This window comes from Balaenoptera acutorostrata, chromosome X, assembly GCF_949987535.1.
Source record: "Balaenoptera acutorostrata chromosome X, mBalAcu1.1, whole genome shotgun sequence".
Taxonomy (NCBI): domain Eukaryota; kingdom Metazoa; phylum Chordata; class Mammalia; order Artiodactyla; family Balaenopteridae; genus Balaenoptera; species Balaenoptera acutorostrata.
The window spans coordinates 98,429,023-98,446,174 of NC_080085.1; the positions used below are offsets into that span (position 1 = coordinate 98,429,023).

The 17,152-nt window shown below is 38.8% G+C and overlaps 2 protein-coding genes across 2 annotated transcripts in view; one reads left to right on the forward strand and one right to left on the reverse strand.

Moving 5' to 3' along the window:
* The window catches only part of TRPC5 (transient receptor potential cation channel subfamily C member 5), a 225,440-nt gene that overhangs the window by 172,992 nt on the left and 35,296 nt on the right, over window positions 1-17,152 (reverse strand). The gene's annotated exons all lie outside the window — the stretch shown is intronic.
* On the forward strand, window positions 12,865-13,288 carry TRPC5OS (TRPC5 opposite strand). Its single transcript, XM_007186302.2, has one exon. The coding sequence runs from the start codon at window positions 12,865-12,867 to the stop codon at window positions 13,192-13,194; it is 330 nt and encodes a 109-aa protein (XP_007186364.1). The 3' UTR covers window positions 13,195-13,288.

Consider the following 17,152-nt stretch of genomic DNA (forward strand, 5'->3'; position numbering starts at 1 on the left):
GCCAGACACTCTTCTTACACTTGGAACAAAATAGAGATCACTGCTTTCATGGAGCTTACCTTCTAGAGAGGGGAGCCATAAAATAAATAATAATCATAATGAACAAGTAAACCATATAATATGTACAGAAGGTGATAAGTTCCAAGAAAATTGAAAAAGTAGAGCAGAATAAGGAAGACTAGGAGTGCCAGGTTGGGAGGGGGAGGTTCAATTTTTGAAACTGTGCTAAGTGTAGCTCTCATTGAAAAGGTGAGATGTAAGAAAGGGTTTGAAGTTGGTGAGGGATTTAGCCATCCAGATATCTGAGTAAAGAACATTCCAGGCAGAAGGAATTGCCAGTGCAAAGCGCCTAAAGAGGAAATGTGCCTGGTGAGTTTGGGGAATGACAGAGGCCAGCGTGGCTGGAATGGAGGGAGGGAGAGAGAAGTAGAAGATGAAGTTGCAGATTATGTCACGGGGTGCCATGTAGGCCGTTATAAGGATCTAGGTTTTACTCTGAAGGAAATGCAGAGACAGTACAGGAGGAGTGACATGATCTGACTCACAGTCTAAAGGGATCACTCTGGCTGTTGTATTGAGAAGAGACTGGAGTGAGGCAAAGAGAATCCTGTTAGGAGGCTGTTGAAATAAAGTGACAGGTGGGTGATGGTGGCTCACAATGACAAGTTGTTAGACTTTGGATATATTCTGAAGGCAAAGCCAACAGGGTATCCTGGTGGATTGGATGTGGATTGTGGGAAAAAGAAAAGGGTCAAAGATAAACTCAAGCTCGTTTAGCCTGAGTAGTTAGAAGGACAGAGTTGCTATCGACTTCAGATGGAGAAGGCTATAGGTGGAATAGGATTTGGAGGGAAGACCAAGGACCCAGTTTTGGAAATATTGAGTTTTAGATATCAGAAATCATTGTGAAGGCACTTAGATACACAAGTATGAGATTCTGGAGAAAGGTCTGAGCTAGCTAAATAAATTTGGGATTCATTGGTAGATAGGTGTTATTTACAGCCTGTATGAAATCATCAAGGAGGCGACTATAGACCAAAAAGAAGAGGACTTGGAGAGTGGTCATGTCAGATGCTGCCTATAGGAAAAGCAAGATGAGAACCGGGAATTAACCACTGAATTTAGTAGTGTGGAAGTCACTGGTGACTTTGACAAGGGTAGTTAGGTGGAGTGGCCATTATATTCAATTAAACGTATGTTTTAGAGCAGAAATATTTAACCTGGTAATATCAGTCACAAGAGATGAGAGAGAGCTTTTGTTCTTGTTGAGCAAAACTGCCTTGAGAATCCCCTGCCTCTAGGTAATACTAAAAAGGAAATCGTGTAAGGAATCCTATCAGGACAACTCCATCCAGTGCTTTGCTTGAGCAGCATGCTGGTCTGGTATTGGGAGGGCTCTCGCCAGAGGACAGGGCTGTGGCCCTGGTGTGCTTTTCTGAGTGTTAAGCATATAGGGGATGGGTTTTGCTCTTTACCCATGCTTAAAATGCTAACTGTTGGCCTCTTTCTGAACCTTGAGAGGTAAAAGAATGAAGTCTTCAGAGGGAGAGAAAACAATAAATTCATGCCCAAGGGCAAAGCATTTTTCTTTTTGGGATATTAGGAAAGATTTTTTTTCTACATCACTTCCTCCAATTTATTCTGATTATGTTTATCTCAGAGGTCAAAAATGGAGAAGTTTGAAAGCAGGAGACCAAGTACTCTTGTCTTATTTTTAATTTTCATAGATCAGCATATGGTCTTAAGGTGATTTGAATGTTCGTTTAGGTTTTTGGTATCTTTTTACTAGAACATTCTAACTGTAGGTGCACTCTGAGAACAATAGTATTTAGGGATGAAGACAATGAAATGGTCATCCTCAAGGGGGCCTGTGGCCTACAGTCCACTTGGTAAGCCACCCACCACAGCTGTCTTGTGTTCTTGTTGACATCTTAACGCTGCTTCATATTCTGGTGATCTGGAGCTCCCCAGAGCATCACTAGGCAGTCCACAGTGTAAGGGAGAGCACAGAGGGCTGAGAGACTGAAGACTCAGATTCTTACTCTTGCTCTGCTACTAACCAGGTATGTAATCTTGGCACATCTCTTACCCTCTTTGGTTCTTCACTTCCTCAGCTGTAAAATAGGGATAATCCTTGCTGTGCGGGATTGCTATGGGATTAAATAAATTAATGTATGTGAAGGTGCTTGAGGATATAATTAGCAGAAGGAGGAAACTATGAAACACCGGAATGAGCTACCAAGGGAGGTTATGGAATCTTATTTTGAGACCATTAAAAACAAGCAGTTTTCTTTTGGTGGATAAGCAGTAAGTACATTTGCAGGCAGAAGGAAGAAATGTATGACTTCTGATCTTCTTTCCAGGTGGTAAAATAAATGAACTGGGTCTCTCCTGGCAAGCTGGCATTTGCCACGGAAACCGAGAGGAGGCCACTACTGGTGCTTTGTCTTGCTCTTGTCAAATTTCTGAGAGGTATTCTTGAAGCTCAGTACTAAATCTGGGCTAGGATGGTTAGGGATACAAAGTATACCATGGTATTTGTATGATGCTTCCTTTCTTACCCAAATGATTCACATAGGAAGATCTGAGAATATGGGCTGGTTCAGGTGAAGCCTTTCTAGACACGGGGTCATGGCCTTCATTATCTTGCCAGTTACTTTCCAGGTACGGTTGATCCTTGAACAGTCCACTTATATGCGGATTTTTTCAATAGTATTATAAACACTACAGAACTACATGGGCTGTGGTTGGTTGAATCGGCATATGTGGAGGAACCACAGATGTGGAGGGCCACCTGTAAGTTATAGGTGGATTAACCCCCGTGTTGTTCAAGGGTCAACGGGGGATGTTTCCAAGGAACAGCTAGTTAATGCTTTGAAAGATTCATTGCCATAATACCAAGTGGAGGGCCTTCTCCACACAGCTTGCCATGTGTGGGAGGAATAACCAATGGGCAGCCTGAAGTGTAGTCAGTTTTCACCTGCCAGAGCTCAGAGCCAGAGTGAGCAAGGGCTGCAAAGGGGAGAGTGAAGTAGGCCAGGAAGATCCACGAATCCTCAAGGAGTCCCTACGTGACTGGTCTTACGTCTTCCAAAAGGGTTACGTGTGAATTAGGGCCACAAGACAGCTCCCTCACATCTTTATCCAAGTGTATAGTCATGTTGGTTCTAACTATGAGATGACTTATATCTCTGGTACTTCCTTCCAGTTTCTGTAATACCTGCAGTTGTCTCACCCCGACTGCCCCCTCCACCTTCCAGGGATCACTAGTCAGTACCCAGGATGCACCACACACTGTTTCCTGGATCCCAGAATTTTCTCCAGAACAATTATATTAGCTAGCATTTATTAAGAACTTATTATATACCAGGCACCATTCTAAACTCGTTGCATGTGTTAACTCACGTAATTCTCACAACTTTTATTATCTTCATTTTACAGATGAGGAAACTGAGGCAGAGTAGTTTAGCAAACTTCTAGTTAGTAAGTGAAAAATTTATAATTCAAATATAGGTCTGTTTGACACAGATCCTACTATTACAACCACTAGCATCATTTTACCGTGTCTCCCAAAGAAAATATACAAACAAAAACAATTTTCCTTTTTCCCTCTCAGAAAGCTGAGGGAAGACTCGGGAATAAAATCCCTTTTCCTTTTACCTCTAAGTTTTGTTTTTATTTCCCTTATATTAGACCTCGCCTTCTGCACTGGTAATATTTAAAAGCCAAGAATCTTTCTAGAAGCATTACAGCTCTTTTCAGGCTCTCTGGGAGCCTGTGGGTTTCTCATAACAGCCGAGATTCAGGGACAAGCCCGTGCAGAGTCCCACCAAGTCAAGATGGGGTTGCTGTCCTCATGTTTGAAGACTGAGGAAACTATTTGTCTGTCTAGGAAAATAACCAAGAGACATATTTTCAAAAGTGGCTGTTTTTCTCCAGTGACGAAGTTGTTTTTCTGAAGGGCAAGCAAGAATCTGTGATTCTCTCTGCAGCAGTGAGCAACTTTGGAGGAGGAAGAAAGTAATTCAGTAGAATCTGGTCTAAATTGACCATAAGGACATTTCCTACCCTCCATTTTTTCAGTTTCTGTTTTGAATTTTTCATATATTTTCAAGAAGGGGCCATGTTTAGCTCTTCAGCCACACAATTCTTTCCTTTCTTTCTTGATAAATTAAATATGGTTCATGGGGATTTTAAATGTCAGATCCTATAACAGGCAAATGCCTTATTGCACACAGTTTTTTATTATTATTTTTTTTAACGCAAAGGTTTGTAGCTTTTATTTTTCTTTAAGAAAAAAAAGAGTTTAAAGGGCAGATCCTGTTGCTTTGTTCATTGTAGCCCCTCAGAGAGCTCCTGCTATGTCAAAATTATAAAATTTGCCCTTTGGGAACAAGGACCTCTTGATGTTTCCTCAGGGGTGGGGAGGGCAATGAGAAGTAGCGTCTGGGGGTGTTTTTATTTAATTTATTTATTTAATATCTTTATTGTAGTATAATTACTTTACAATATTGTTGGGGGTGTTTTTAAAAAATCTGTGTTGAGAGAGGCCGCGATAGTGAGAGGCCCGCGCACCGCGATGAAGAGTGGCCCCCGCTTGCCACAACTAGAGAAGGCCCTAGCACAGAAACGAAGACCCAACATAGCAATCAATCAATCAATAAAATAAATAAATCTTTAAAAAAAAAAAATCTGTGTTGAATGCATGTATCCAAATGGTACTGCAGCATTAGAAATGGGAGCATTGTTAAAAAATTTACTGTTTGTAAATAGGAAGCTGGCACCTATACTCACCAAAGGCACATTTTAATCTCTCCCACATAACTGCCTCTCTTCCCGTTGGATATGAACTAATTTACCTTGCCTGATGCAGAGAAACTTATCGACTATAAACATAGGCCCAGAGGATTTGGATTCCTTTGCTCCTTTTCCACCCTACTGTTAGACACTTATTGCCAGTTTGCCAGCTACGAGCATCACAAAATAGCAGGGTAGGACTATCTGCTAAAAGAAAAATGGTGGCTTTTGATTAGTTGTGCTGACAAAAATGTTATAAGAGTGAGATTAATAAAAGTCTACGGGGTTAAAGATTCTAGTTATCAGATGGACAGCATAGCCTCTGCCCCAGCCGTCTTTCTGAGCTACCTATAAGATGTGGCTTATCTCATCTTCTGTCAATTTACAACTCCATCCAGCTACAAGGGTCTCTTGCTTTACTTAGCTCTGCCATGAAGTAGGCCAAGGACCCTTCTCTGTACCTTCAGACTTCATTCCATTTCCATTCTGTGATGACCAGCTTGCTGAACCCTGACAAGACTCTCATCACTGTCTTGCTGTCCTTACTGGTTTTATAGGAAGGAAACCCAAAATTAAAAAAAGAACAATTTTTTGAGATATAGCGTACATAAGGTGAAGTACATCAATTTTAAGGGTACAGCGGAATGCTTTAAAAAAAAAAACATACGTAATTATATTGACAGAATATTTCCAGCATCCCAGAAGGCTTCCTCACATTTCTTCCCAGTCAATAACCACCCGCCCCCCACAAGAGGTAACTACTACATTCACCTTTGTTCTACAGATACATTTGCCTGATCTTAAATTTCATATAAATGGAATTATATGGTATGTACTTTTAGGCATCTGGTTTCTTTCAACATTCTCGTACATGTATTTTTGTGGACATTTGTAATCTTTTATTTTATATACTTAGGAGTAGAACGACAAGGCCATTCAATAGGTGTATGTTTAGTTTTAGTAGACACTGCCCAACAGTCCCAAGGAAGTTGTACCAGTTAACACTTTCACCAATAATGTATGAGAGTTCCAGTTGCTCCATGGTCTTCTCAGTGCTTGGTATTGTCAGGTTTTTTTCTGTTTTTTCAATTTTAGCTATTCTGGTGGGGTTTTGTGTGTCTCATTGTCATTTTAATTTGCATTTTCCTCATGAGCAATAATGACGAAAATCTATTCATATGTTTGTAGGCCACTTGAAAGTTCTCATCTGTGAAGTGCTATTCGATTCTTTGTTCTATTTTTAAAAATTGGACTGTCTATTTCTTATTGATTTGAAGGAGTTTAAAATATATGTATATATTAGATACAAGTCCTTTGTTAAATATATGTATTGTGAATATTTTCTCCCAATCTGTAGTTGGCCTTTTCACCCTCTTAAGGTGCCTTTTGATAAATTGAAGTTCTTAATTTTAATGAAATCCAATTTATCAATCTTTTTCATAGTTAATGCTTTTGTGTTGAATAAGAAATCTTTAACTACTGAAGGTCACAAAGATATTTGCCAACGGTTTGATTTAGAAGATTTACAGTTTTACCTTTCATGTCTAGGTCTATGGTCCATTTCAAATTATTATTATTATTATTATTATTATTATTATTATTATTATTATTATTATTATTATATCCAGTGTGAGGTAAGGGTCATGGTTCCACTGATTTATTTGTTTGTTCTTGTGTCAGTACCATGCTGTCATATAACTGTAGCTGCATAGCTAGCCTTGATATCTGGTAGTATACGTCCTCCAATTTTGTTCTTCCTTAAGATGTTTTGGCTATACTAAGCCCTTTATATATCCTTATACATTTTAGAATCACTTTGCCTAAAATGCCCTTTGGGGATGGTTTTGAGCTTATTAACTCATTAGCCTCCCCATGTCCTCTCAACTTCAAAATCGTTTGAGGGAGAGACCAGTAGCGTATTTGTGGCAGTCTCCCTCCCTCTAGTGAGAATTTGTCTCCAAAGTACCGCGAGGCTTGGGAGACTTCACTCAGACTTTTCCACGCATGTGCTAGGCTAGACCTCAGCTAACTTCAGGTGAGGAAAATTAGCCCTGCATTTCAGGCTTCTCAAATTTCCAATCCATTATGCTAGCCTCAAACTTTATGCAGATTTCTCATTTTCCTCAGTAGACTCCCTCTGCCTTGGTGCCAAACCTCATCTTCAACTTGTGCCCAGAATTAGCAAATGTCTCAGTGAAGAAAAAAAGTCTGTGATTATCAGCATTCTTATGAAAGACTCTTCACTCTCTGAAATTTTAGTTCATCTTGTCCTTGTTTCCACAGATCGCAGATATCTTTAAAACCTATTAATTTTGTAGTTTATCATTTTGTTGTTGTTTTTTAGTTGTGACGGGAGCGTTCACATCCCATTTGAAAGCGAAGTCCAGTAAACGTTTGATAGGCATAACCTTGACCCTCTCATCCATCTTGGCTCTATCACAGGTGAGTAGTTTATGAGTGGGCCAATTCAGTAGGTCAGGGGAAGGGCAGGTAAAATGGACACAACATTCCTGTCACAGATGATGGAGATTGCTGAGGGGACTGAGCTGGCTCTCTCCATCCCTCTGCTTTGGGACTCACAGTCAACTTGGAATTCAGCCAGTTTCCAGGGATGGGAAATGAGATTAACATTTTGAGTTCTATTCCTGCTTAGAATGAGATGTCAGCTCTGGCCTGAATAAGGCAAATTTTCCTCCTATAGGCACCTGAATTTGTGCCCTTTGGCACAGGACTTTAGGAATCATACCTGGGCTGACTTCCAATTCTGTGTCTTCACTTACCATGTGGCGGTGGGCAATTTACTTAATTTCTCTGTTCCTCAATTTTTTTCATCTGTAATGTCACAGGGTTATCAAGTGGATTAAATGTACTAATATTAAAAAAGAAAGTACCTGAAGTGTAATAGGTCTTCAATAAATGTGAACATTTATTAGAATACTTACGGCCATGTCATCTCATCTGATATATAGTTTTTGAGGCTGGGGATCATGCTTGGTCACTTTATGGGGGTGAGTAAAATTTACGTACAGCGGGATGCACAAATATTAAGAGTACCATTCAGTGAGTTTTGAAAAATGCATAATCTTGTATAACCCATCACCTCAGAAAGTTCTCTTAGCCTCTTCCAGTCAGTTTCCACTCCCCTAGATGCAATTGCTATTTTGATTTTTCCACCATAGATCATTTTGCATTTTCTAGAATTGCATATGGATAGAATCATACAATATATATTCTTTTGTGTCTGGCTTCTTTCATTAAGTACAATGTTTTTGATATCCATTCATGTTGTTATTCCTATCAGTAGTGGATTTCTTTTTATTGCTGATTAGTATCATATTGTATGAATATGTCACAGTTTGTTTATCTATTCTCCTTTTGATTGACATCTGGGCTCTTTCCACTTTTTTTGGCTATTATGCATGAAGCTGCTATAACCATTCTTATAAAAATCTTTCTGTGAACTTTCATTTCTCTTGGGTAAATGCCTCAGAGTAGAATTGCCAGGACTGGATAGGTACTTGCCTGGTTTTATAAGAAACTGCCAGACGTTTTCAAAGAGGTTGTATCATTTTATACTCCCATAAGCATGTGTGAGAATTCTGGTTCCTCTACATCTTTGTCAACATTTGATGTTGTCAGTCTTTAATTTTAACCAGTCTAGTGAGTGTATTGTGGTATCTCATTGTGATGTTAATTTGCATTTCCCTGATGACTAATGATATTGAATATGTTTTCATGTGCTTATTAGCTATTTATTTTTCTTCCTTTGTGAAATGTTTGTTTGTTCAACTCTTTTGCCCACTTTTTTTTTTAATTTTTTTTAAAAATTAATTAATTAATTTATTTTTTATTTTATGGCTGTGTTGGGTCTTCGTTTCTGTGCGAGGGCTTTCTCTAGTTGTGGCAAGCAGGGGCCACTCTTCATCACGGTGCGCGGGCCTCTCACTATCACGGCCTCTCTTGTTGCGGAGCACAGGCTCCAGATGCGCAGGCTCAGTAATTGTGGCTCACGGGCCCAGTTGCTCCGTGGCATGTGGGATCTTCCCAGACCAGGGCTCGAACCCGTGTCCCCTGCATTGGCAGGCAGATTCTCAACCACTGCGCCACCAGGGAAGCCCATTTGCCCATTTTTAATTGGTTTGTTTGTCTTTTTATTATTGAGTTGTAGGAGCACTTTATATATTCTTGTTACAAGTTCTTTGTCAGATATATTTTTTGTGAATATTTTCTCTGTGCGTTGCCCGCTCATTTTATTAACCGTGTGTTTTGATGAATTGTTTTATCTTTGTACCCCCTGCTATCCATGAATATTTGACACTTGATAATATTTACTGAATGAAAGAGTTAAAAGTTGTTCCTCCCTCCCTTCTTCCCTTCCTTTCTTTCTTTAACAATACTTACCGGTTACCTACTATGCGGCAGCCTCTCTTCTATGCCTTGGGTATACAGCAGAAAACAAAACAGACAAGCTTCCTAATCTCATGGAACTTCATTTTAGTCTATATGTATGTGGGGTGGGGTGACAGACAGAAAAACAAATGAATAAACAAGAAAATATGAGGTGATTATAGGTGCTATAATGTAAAAATGCACTGTATGCAAAATGAGAAAGGGATGATTAAGAGGCTTTTTCAGGTTGGAGGGTCTGAAATCTGAGGAGATGATATTTGAGCTGAGACCAGAATGACAAGAAGCCATTTTTTTTTCTGGGGGAAAGGGATTCTAGGCAGAAGGAACAGCTAATAAAAGGGTCCTTAAGGTGAGTTGGGGCTAGGTGCAAACTATCCAAAATACACCTTTAGGCAAACACCTTAGGGTCAGGGTTTGGTTGCTTTGGAAATTATCATAACTGGAATAAGCTGATGCTATACACTTACTATTTCCTAGCACTGCAGTACTTGCTAATTTCTCAACATCCTCCCTGCCCTCGCCCCATCCCCAGCTCCTAGGTTCCAAGATGCTTTGAAGATAGGAATTGTGGATTAGCTAACACAGTGGTCAACAGGGTTAAGGCTAGGTCAGGAATGTTTTTTTCCCATCAAAGGTGACCAAGAGGGCTTCCCTGGTGGCGCAGTGGTTGAGAATCTGCCTGCTAATGCAGGGGACGCGGGTTCGAGCCCTGGTCTGGGAAGATCCCACATGCTGCGGAGCAACTCGGCCCGTGAGCCACAATTACTGAGCCTGCGCGTCTGGAGCCTGTGCTCGGCAACGAGAGGCCGCGATAGTGAGAGGCCCGCGCACCGCGATGAAGAGTGGCCCCCACACCGCGATGAAGAGTGGCCTTCGCTTGCCACAACTAGAGAAAGCCCTCGCACAGAAACGAAGACCCAACAAAGCCATACATACATACATACATAAAAAGAATGTAAGCAGACAAGAATAGCATTAAAAAAAAAAAAAAAGGTGACCAAGAGATAGAAAAAATAAACCAAGGGTTGCATAAATAATAGATAACTACATTGGTCTTTATAAGATAGCAACATATGAAGTGTTCTACCTCTCTGCTTTTTATATTTAGATTGTGTCATGTAAAACTCTGTAAATACATCTATTTGATTAATGGACTATAATTTGTTTCTAAATTTTGGCCAGCTTAGGGAGAGATGGAAGAAAAGATGATGGGAAGGGGTAGTGGAAGATGGAGATACAGAGAGAATGAAATAGAATGAAACACATAGGTGAATAAATGGAGGTGTATCAACAAAGAAGATTAATAACAGAGTCCTAGAGGGAGGTAGAGAAGCTGAGAAAAGAAACTGGGTGAAAGGGAAGCCAGAAGTTAAATAGGTTTTGTGTGAGTATGTTCCTATTACCCTCTTGTGCCCTTGGGCTATGGGCACTATAGTAGTTTATCGCTTCCTTTGAAAAGTTTGATGGTGCTCTCTACTACTATTTAACACACACCTTACTCTGTGTCTTTCTTCTGATGAGCTGATTCGTGCTCTACATTAATGCCAAATTCCTCTCATGATTTTTTACCATTATTTCCTTCCACTAGATTGCTTTTTCTCTAATCAAAAAGCAGAGATCCTGTGAGTTAATAAACTGCCATGCGTCTAGTACCAATTCTCCCATATTTCAGATGGAAGTTGCCTCCAACCAAAATCATGCCTTCTGGTTATTACGGTTAGGACCCTTATCATCAGGGCAAACCCAATGTCTACTGTCAGGATTTTAGGCAAAAAACAAATGTGAGGTTCTGATAGGACTTATACTAGGTGAAGATAGTATATAACCGAGTGGGTCAAACCACACCCTGTGGAAGCTAGCAAGCTCCATGTGAAAATCACAGACCATCTGGCGGATGATTTGCTCTACTCCAATAAAGGCCTAAGGAGTACAAGTAGCTGGGGTAAAGCCTGTGGCTTGCTGGGCCCCACTCTGGTCAGAACTGCTGGAAACAGGGCAAAGATAGATTTGGCAGTATCCTAAAAGAGGGAGGTGGATGGTTGCTTCCTAATACTCTCCACTGGGAAAACTTGACTGAGGCTGGAGAGAGGAAACCAGTTCAATTTGCAGGACTGGTAGTTAGAAATTTAATGTGTATATATGCCCAAGAAAACAACTGGCCAAAAGAACATAGCTACACTAATCAGCTGTGGACTGGAGATATATGTTCTAATAAATAGAAAATTACAGACTGTCCTACTGCAGGAAAAACAATCTGGTGAAGGGAGATATGAAAAGAAATCAATGAAAGGAATTTAGCAATTCATGTAGGACATGTACCAGCTCATCAGAATGGAAAGACAGAATAATCTATTTAGAATAAGAGAGGAGACAATCTGACCCCCGCCAAAACTAATACAGACTCTGCAGTCTTGGGAACTCCAAGTCTCAACTCAGGTCCCTTGTCAGTTCAATTTAAGGTTGCAGATTGGGCATGTGAAAGCTCAGGGCATGTGGACATTAATATTCTAGGTAAGCAGAGGAGAAAGAGTGGACAAAAAAACCTATGAATCAAAGAAACGAGTAAGCAATATGAGCTATGTTGAATTACTAAAAACTTGAAGCCTCAACAAACTCATTTTTAAGGGGAGTGGGGGATGGTAAACCAGACAAGTGTGATAGGTAGATTATATTGGGCCATTCTCTAGATTTTTAAACAAGGAATATTACCTTAAAGAGGTATAAACTTAGGAATAGGGCTTGTAGAGCACACAGACATACAGATGAGAATAGTATGACCATGGCTTTAGCCAAATTTGGGAGAAATAGCTGCTAGATATGAAATATTGGCAGTGATAGGAAATGACCAAAGAACTAATTTTATAACAGAAGTTATACAAAATTTGGGAGAAGACAGAGAATGTGGGACTTTCATTTACCATAAATTCCCCAGACTGCAGGGGCAATTGGAAACTTTAATGAATGAATTATTAAAAACACAGAAAGAACTTAGCAGCACCAGATATAAATGGCAATGAGGCAAAGGTACTAATAAAACAGGATTAATTGAAAGGCTCTGAGTATATGTCTCCTCCTCAATAGAGATGTTCAAGAAAGATAGACAAACTACCTATGCTCACTTTGTTCTCAAATCCCATAAGAAGAGGTAAAGACCATGAGAAGTGTAAAGGGGACTATGAGTAGTAGACCCTCATAAGGCCATCAAAATACGAGGAGCAATAGCTAGGGGTACATTTTCAACGTTATCCTATAGCCAGAAACTGTATGATGGAGAAAGGCTCAAGGATACTAACTTTTTTTAAATTTTTTTTAAGGATACTAACTTTATATTTCTCTTTTCTATTACTAGATCTGCTTTTCTGTTTTCTCTTGGCTGTGGCAATCTGTCTGATGGTCATTATATTAGCAGTTCACTACCAACACAAACAAGAGAACCACATGTAAATTTTGTGGGAGGTTCACCAAATTTATCAAAAAGTACTGTAGGACCGCTGGCCTCATTCTGTACTTGATCATCATCATCATCATATCAACAGCCTCATTTCTCAACCAAACCAACCACAGAACCATTGCCAGCCCCATAGGATCCATTGTCACCAAGAGCCCATTTACTACAGCTTTTAGTAATATTTTATCTACTGAGGAAAGCACAGAGGCATGGAGTCTGTGTTAACCCCTGTACTAGTTGGTAGAATTGTTGATTGTATAGCCCAGTTAACTGGAATAGCTGAAGGGCTTCTACAGTTGATTTCACAAGGACGAGTTCCTCGTGAAGAGCAAGATGACAGAGCAGAACAGATAGAAACAGATGTACCTCTTTCCGAAGAAGCTTCACTACCAGACCTTCCTGAACTCTCAGACTTAGAATCAATACTTACACAAAGAGAAGACGAAGACTTAACCTTGGATACAGATCAAGCTATGTTAGACATAGATGGATTATATGAAGAAGTACTCTTTAATATTAACAATGACTTAAGTAGATAAAACCTCATTTGCCTCCACCAGCATGTGAAAAGTGATCATTTCTCTGTGTCAAATATATTCTAATTTTTCTGAATGTTAGCAATAACAGTTTTTCTCCTAGTTATGCACAGTTTCATTACTAATCTATTATAGAACAAGCACTATTTGATTTGCTTCTGGCAGAGGCTGGTCTCTTTTCTTCTTTGTATTTATTTATACAAAAAGCTCTGACTTTAGCAATAGGGTTCTTTCTTCACCTGTACTTGTTCTTCTGTTAGGATTTCTGATAATAGGAGCAAACACTAGCAAAGAAAAGAAACTCCTTACCTAACAATAGAGTGAAGACCTGATGAACTCTATCACATCTTGGGACCCAATTTCACCGTTCTACAATGAGTGGAAACTAAAAGGGGAATATCCTCCAGGATGGCAGTATAGTGAATACATTCACATTAATAGGACAATATTGGGGCACTTTTACTTGAAAAGATAGAACTACTTACTAGGCCTTTCAGACAGAATGTGTCAGCCAAAGGATGCTATAGCAGACTAGGGGAAATAATTCTAAAAAGCAGCCATCTACCAGATAATAAAAGTGCAGAAAGCTTTACAGATAACTCTTGCCAGGGAGAAACCTTTGAAAAAGCTGAGGCCAAGAAGTTCCAATGCAGGACTGTTGCCTCAAATGCTGACCCATATCACAACTACTCTGCAACATTGTTGCTCAAAAGAAAATGGCAAGTTACACCAAATAACAACAGGAGAGAAGTACTAGTACTAGAAGGGCTAGACAAAGCCCTAACAAGGACTATTCGCCTATGGAAAAGTCAAACACTTATGGCATAGGCTTAGACATGATGGTCCACAAGTAGAAGCAGATAAAGTACACCTTCTTGGGTATAACTACATTTATAAAGAATAGCTGATAGGCTTATTATAAGGGAAACTGCTTCAACCTTGACAGAAATCTTTACTACTGAGAAATGGGAGCAATAATGAATTTAAACAAAATGTGGACTGGTTATAGCCACAGTAATTCTACAGCTACCAGAGGGGGGAAATGCAATAGTTGGAAGACCCCCATATCAAAACAGAGAGGGACCAAATACACGTTCAGGAAATTCACTGATCATACTAATTGCATGCCATAGGGTACCCTTACTTCCATTTGGAAGAATAGCTACCTTTCATACAAGCCCGTAGACACTACGGTCCTTCTTCCTAGAGAATGGCCTTTGCATCTTACAATATGGGCAGCAACTAGGTAAAGACATAAAAGTATACCATTAGACAAAGTGGTATATGAAAATTGTGAAGAAATGACATGTAGAAGTCAATCCACACTCGTGGGAAACCAGACTATATCAATTCACATAGAGTCCTAAAGCATATTATAGTCAAAGGGATTAAAAAGACTTTTAATACAGATGGCTTCAGAGCTAACCAACATGACAGATGCTGCATCTAATACTAAGTGAGCTCTGCATACACAGATTATTAGCTACCTTTAAAGGTAAATGGGGAAAATTATAGACTATATAACCAGGTCTTATTTGGATGAGCAGTAGCAGGAGAAACATAAGTCAGTTTTGCCACTGAATTTCAGGATAAGTTTATTTAACAAATTTAAGAAAGAGATAGCTAATAGCCAAGGCATGGAAGCAACCTAAATGTCCATCGACAGATGAATGAATAAAGAAGATGTGGTGTGTGTGTATATATATATATATATATATATATATATATATATATATATATATACACATACATACATACATACAATGAAATACTACTCAGCCATAAAAAAGAATGAAATAATGCCATGTGCAGCAAAATGGATGGACCTAGAGATTATCCCACTAAGTGAAGTAAGCCAGAGAAAGACCAATATCATATGATATCGCTTATATGTGGAATCTAAAAAAAATGATACAAATGAACTTATTTACAAAACAGAAACAGACTCACAGACATAGGAAACAAATTTATGGTTACCAAAGGGGAAAGAGGGTGGGGGAGGGATAAATTAGGAGTTTGGGATTAGCAGATACAAACTACTATATATAAAATTGATAATCAACAAGGTCCTACTGTATAGCACAGAGAAGTATATTCAATATCTTGTAATGACCTGTAATGAAAAAGAATATATATGTATTACTGAATCAGTTTGCTGTACACCAGAAACTAACACAACATTGTAAAGCAACTATACTTCAATAAAAGTTAAAAAAAAAAGATTGCTGTATCAAGAAAAGCTACACAGACTTTTTTTTTTTTTACACAGACTTAAAATTTTTTTTAAATTGAAATATAGTTGCTGTACAATATTATATAAGTTACAGGTATACAATATAGTGATTCCCAATTTTTAAAGGTTATACTCCATTTATAGATATTATAAAATATTGGCTATATTCCCTGTGCTGTACAATATATCCTTGTAGCTTATTTTACACCTAATGGTTTGTACCTCTTACTCTTCTACCCCTATCTTGCCCCTTCCCTCTCCCATCTCCCCACTGGTAACCACTCTATATCTGTGAGTCTGCTTCTGTTTTTTTATATTCACTAGTTTGTTGTATTTTTAGAGACCATTTTGAAAATCAGAAGAACTTATGGAGCTACTGAAAAATATTAGTATGAGAAAGTTTCACAGTAGACTGCTACGTGGGAAGATTGATAGAGTAGGTGAGGATCCAGGAGACTTAGAGGGGTGAACAAAGACACAAAGAGGAGAAATAAAAGTTATATTACAAGCAACTACTGTGGATAATTACAAGCCATACCAGGCAGCAGATTGAGGGACTTTACTGCTGCAGTAACTGGACAAACTGAGCCTTACTTGCCCAGGGTAGGCCACTCTATACACTATGTCCAAAGTGGTAAATAATAGATGCAGTGCAAAGGAACTATGCCAATTAACCTAAATAGAGCAGTGGGAAAGCAAGAAGTAACCATTTATCCCACCATTCCAATAGGAGCAGTTTTATAAGGAAAAATAGTGATTAGAGTTAAATAAGGAAATCTATATATGTAGCAACCAAGAAGAAGAATAACAGAGTAACTGGATAAAAGTTAAAAGATAGAATCTATGCTTTAATTAAAGGTTTAGAAACAGTCAGGGAAGATATACACTCTCCACTAGAAATTTGGACTTCAGGAAATTGGGCTATAACTTTGTGTCAAAATGAAACTCAAGGCATAAATACTTGTGCAAGAGCAGGAAACATATCCAAGGAGAGAACATCAATCTGCTATGAATTCTATTTCATGAGCAATTTAACTGTAAATGGAAAGATCTGGTACAGCTCAAATAAGATGGATACTGAAGGGTAGCTATTCTTCCAAGTAGAACTCTGGAATATGGGCTTCATAACAATTCCACAACAGATTAGTGTGAGCTTGTTAAAATTGTTAGTAGTAATGAGAGAACACAATCAACCATACTTACTCAAGCAAGTCATCAAAATACATCAAAAGAAATCTGTGAGACTACTCCAGACATTGAAACAAGATAAAGCTTGAACCAGCCTATGAAACACATAATAGTCAACATGGTCCTTAGGTGTCAAACGGGAAGATGCTACAACAGTGTAATATGCGGAACTATCTAGCCTCTTGGCTAGATGGGTTCACCTGGAAAGATTATGCTATAATGGCATCTCAGGATTAGATAAAATATATTGCAATGTTTGCTTTGATTGTGTGATTATATATGTTTATGAGTTGTTAAGATGTTACCTTGCTCCAAGCAATGGATTGTTGTATTAAGTATGTTTGCTCTTACAGAACAGAATTAAAAGTAAAGTTAATAGTGATAAGAAATAAGTGTAGGAAGTAAGAACATACTTAGGAATAAGAGCTAGTAGGGAAGGTATTTTTAGGAGAGAGAAGAAAAGTAACAAGTTGTCAACAGTTATGCAGCCGTTTATGGTGGAAAACCATGGTATAGAGTTAGTTCCTAATCGCATTTATG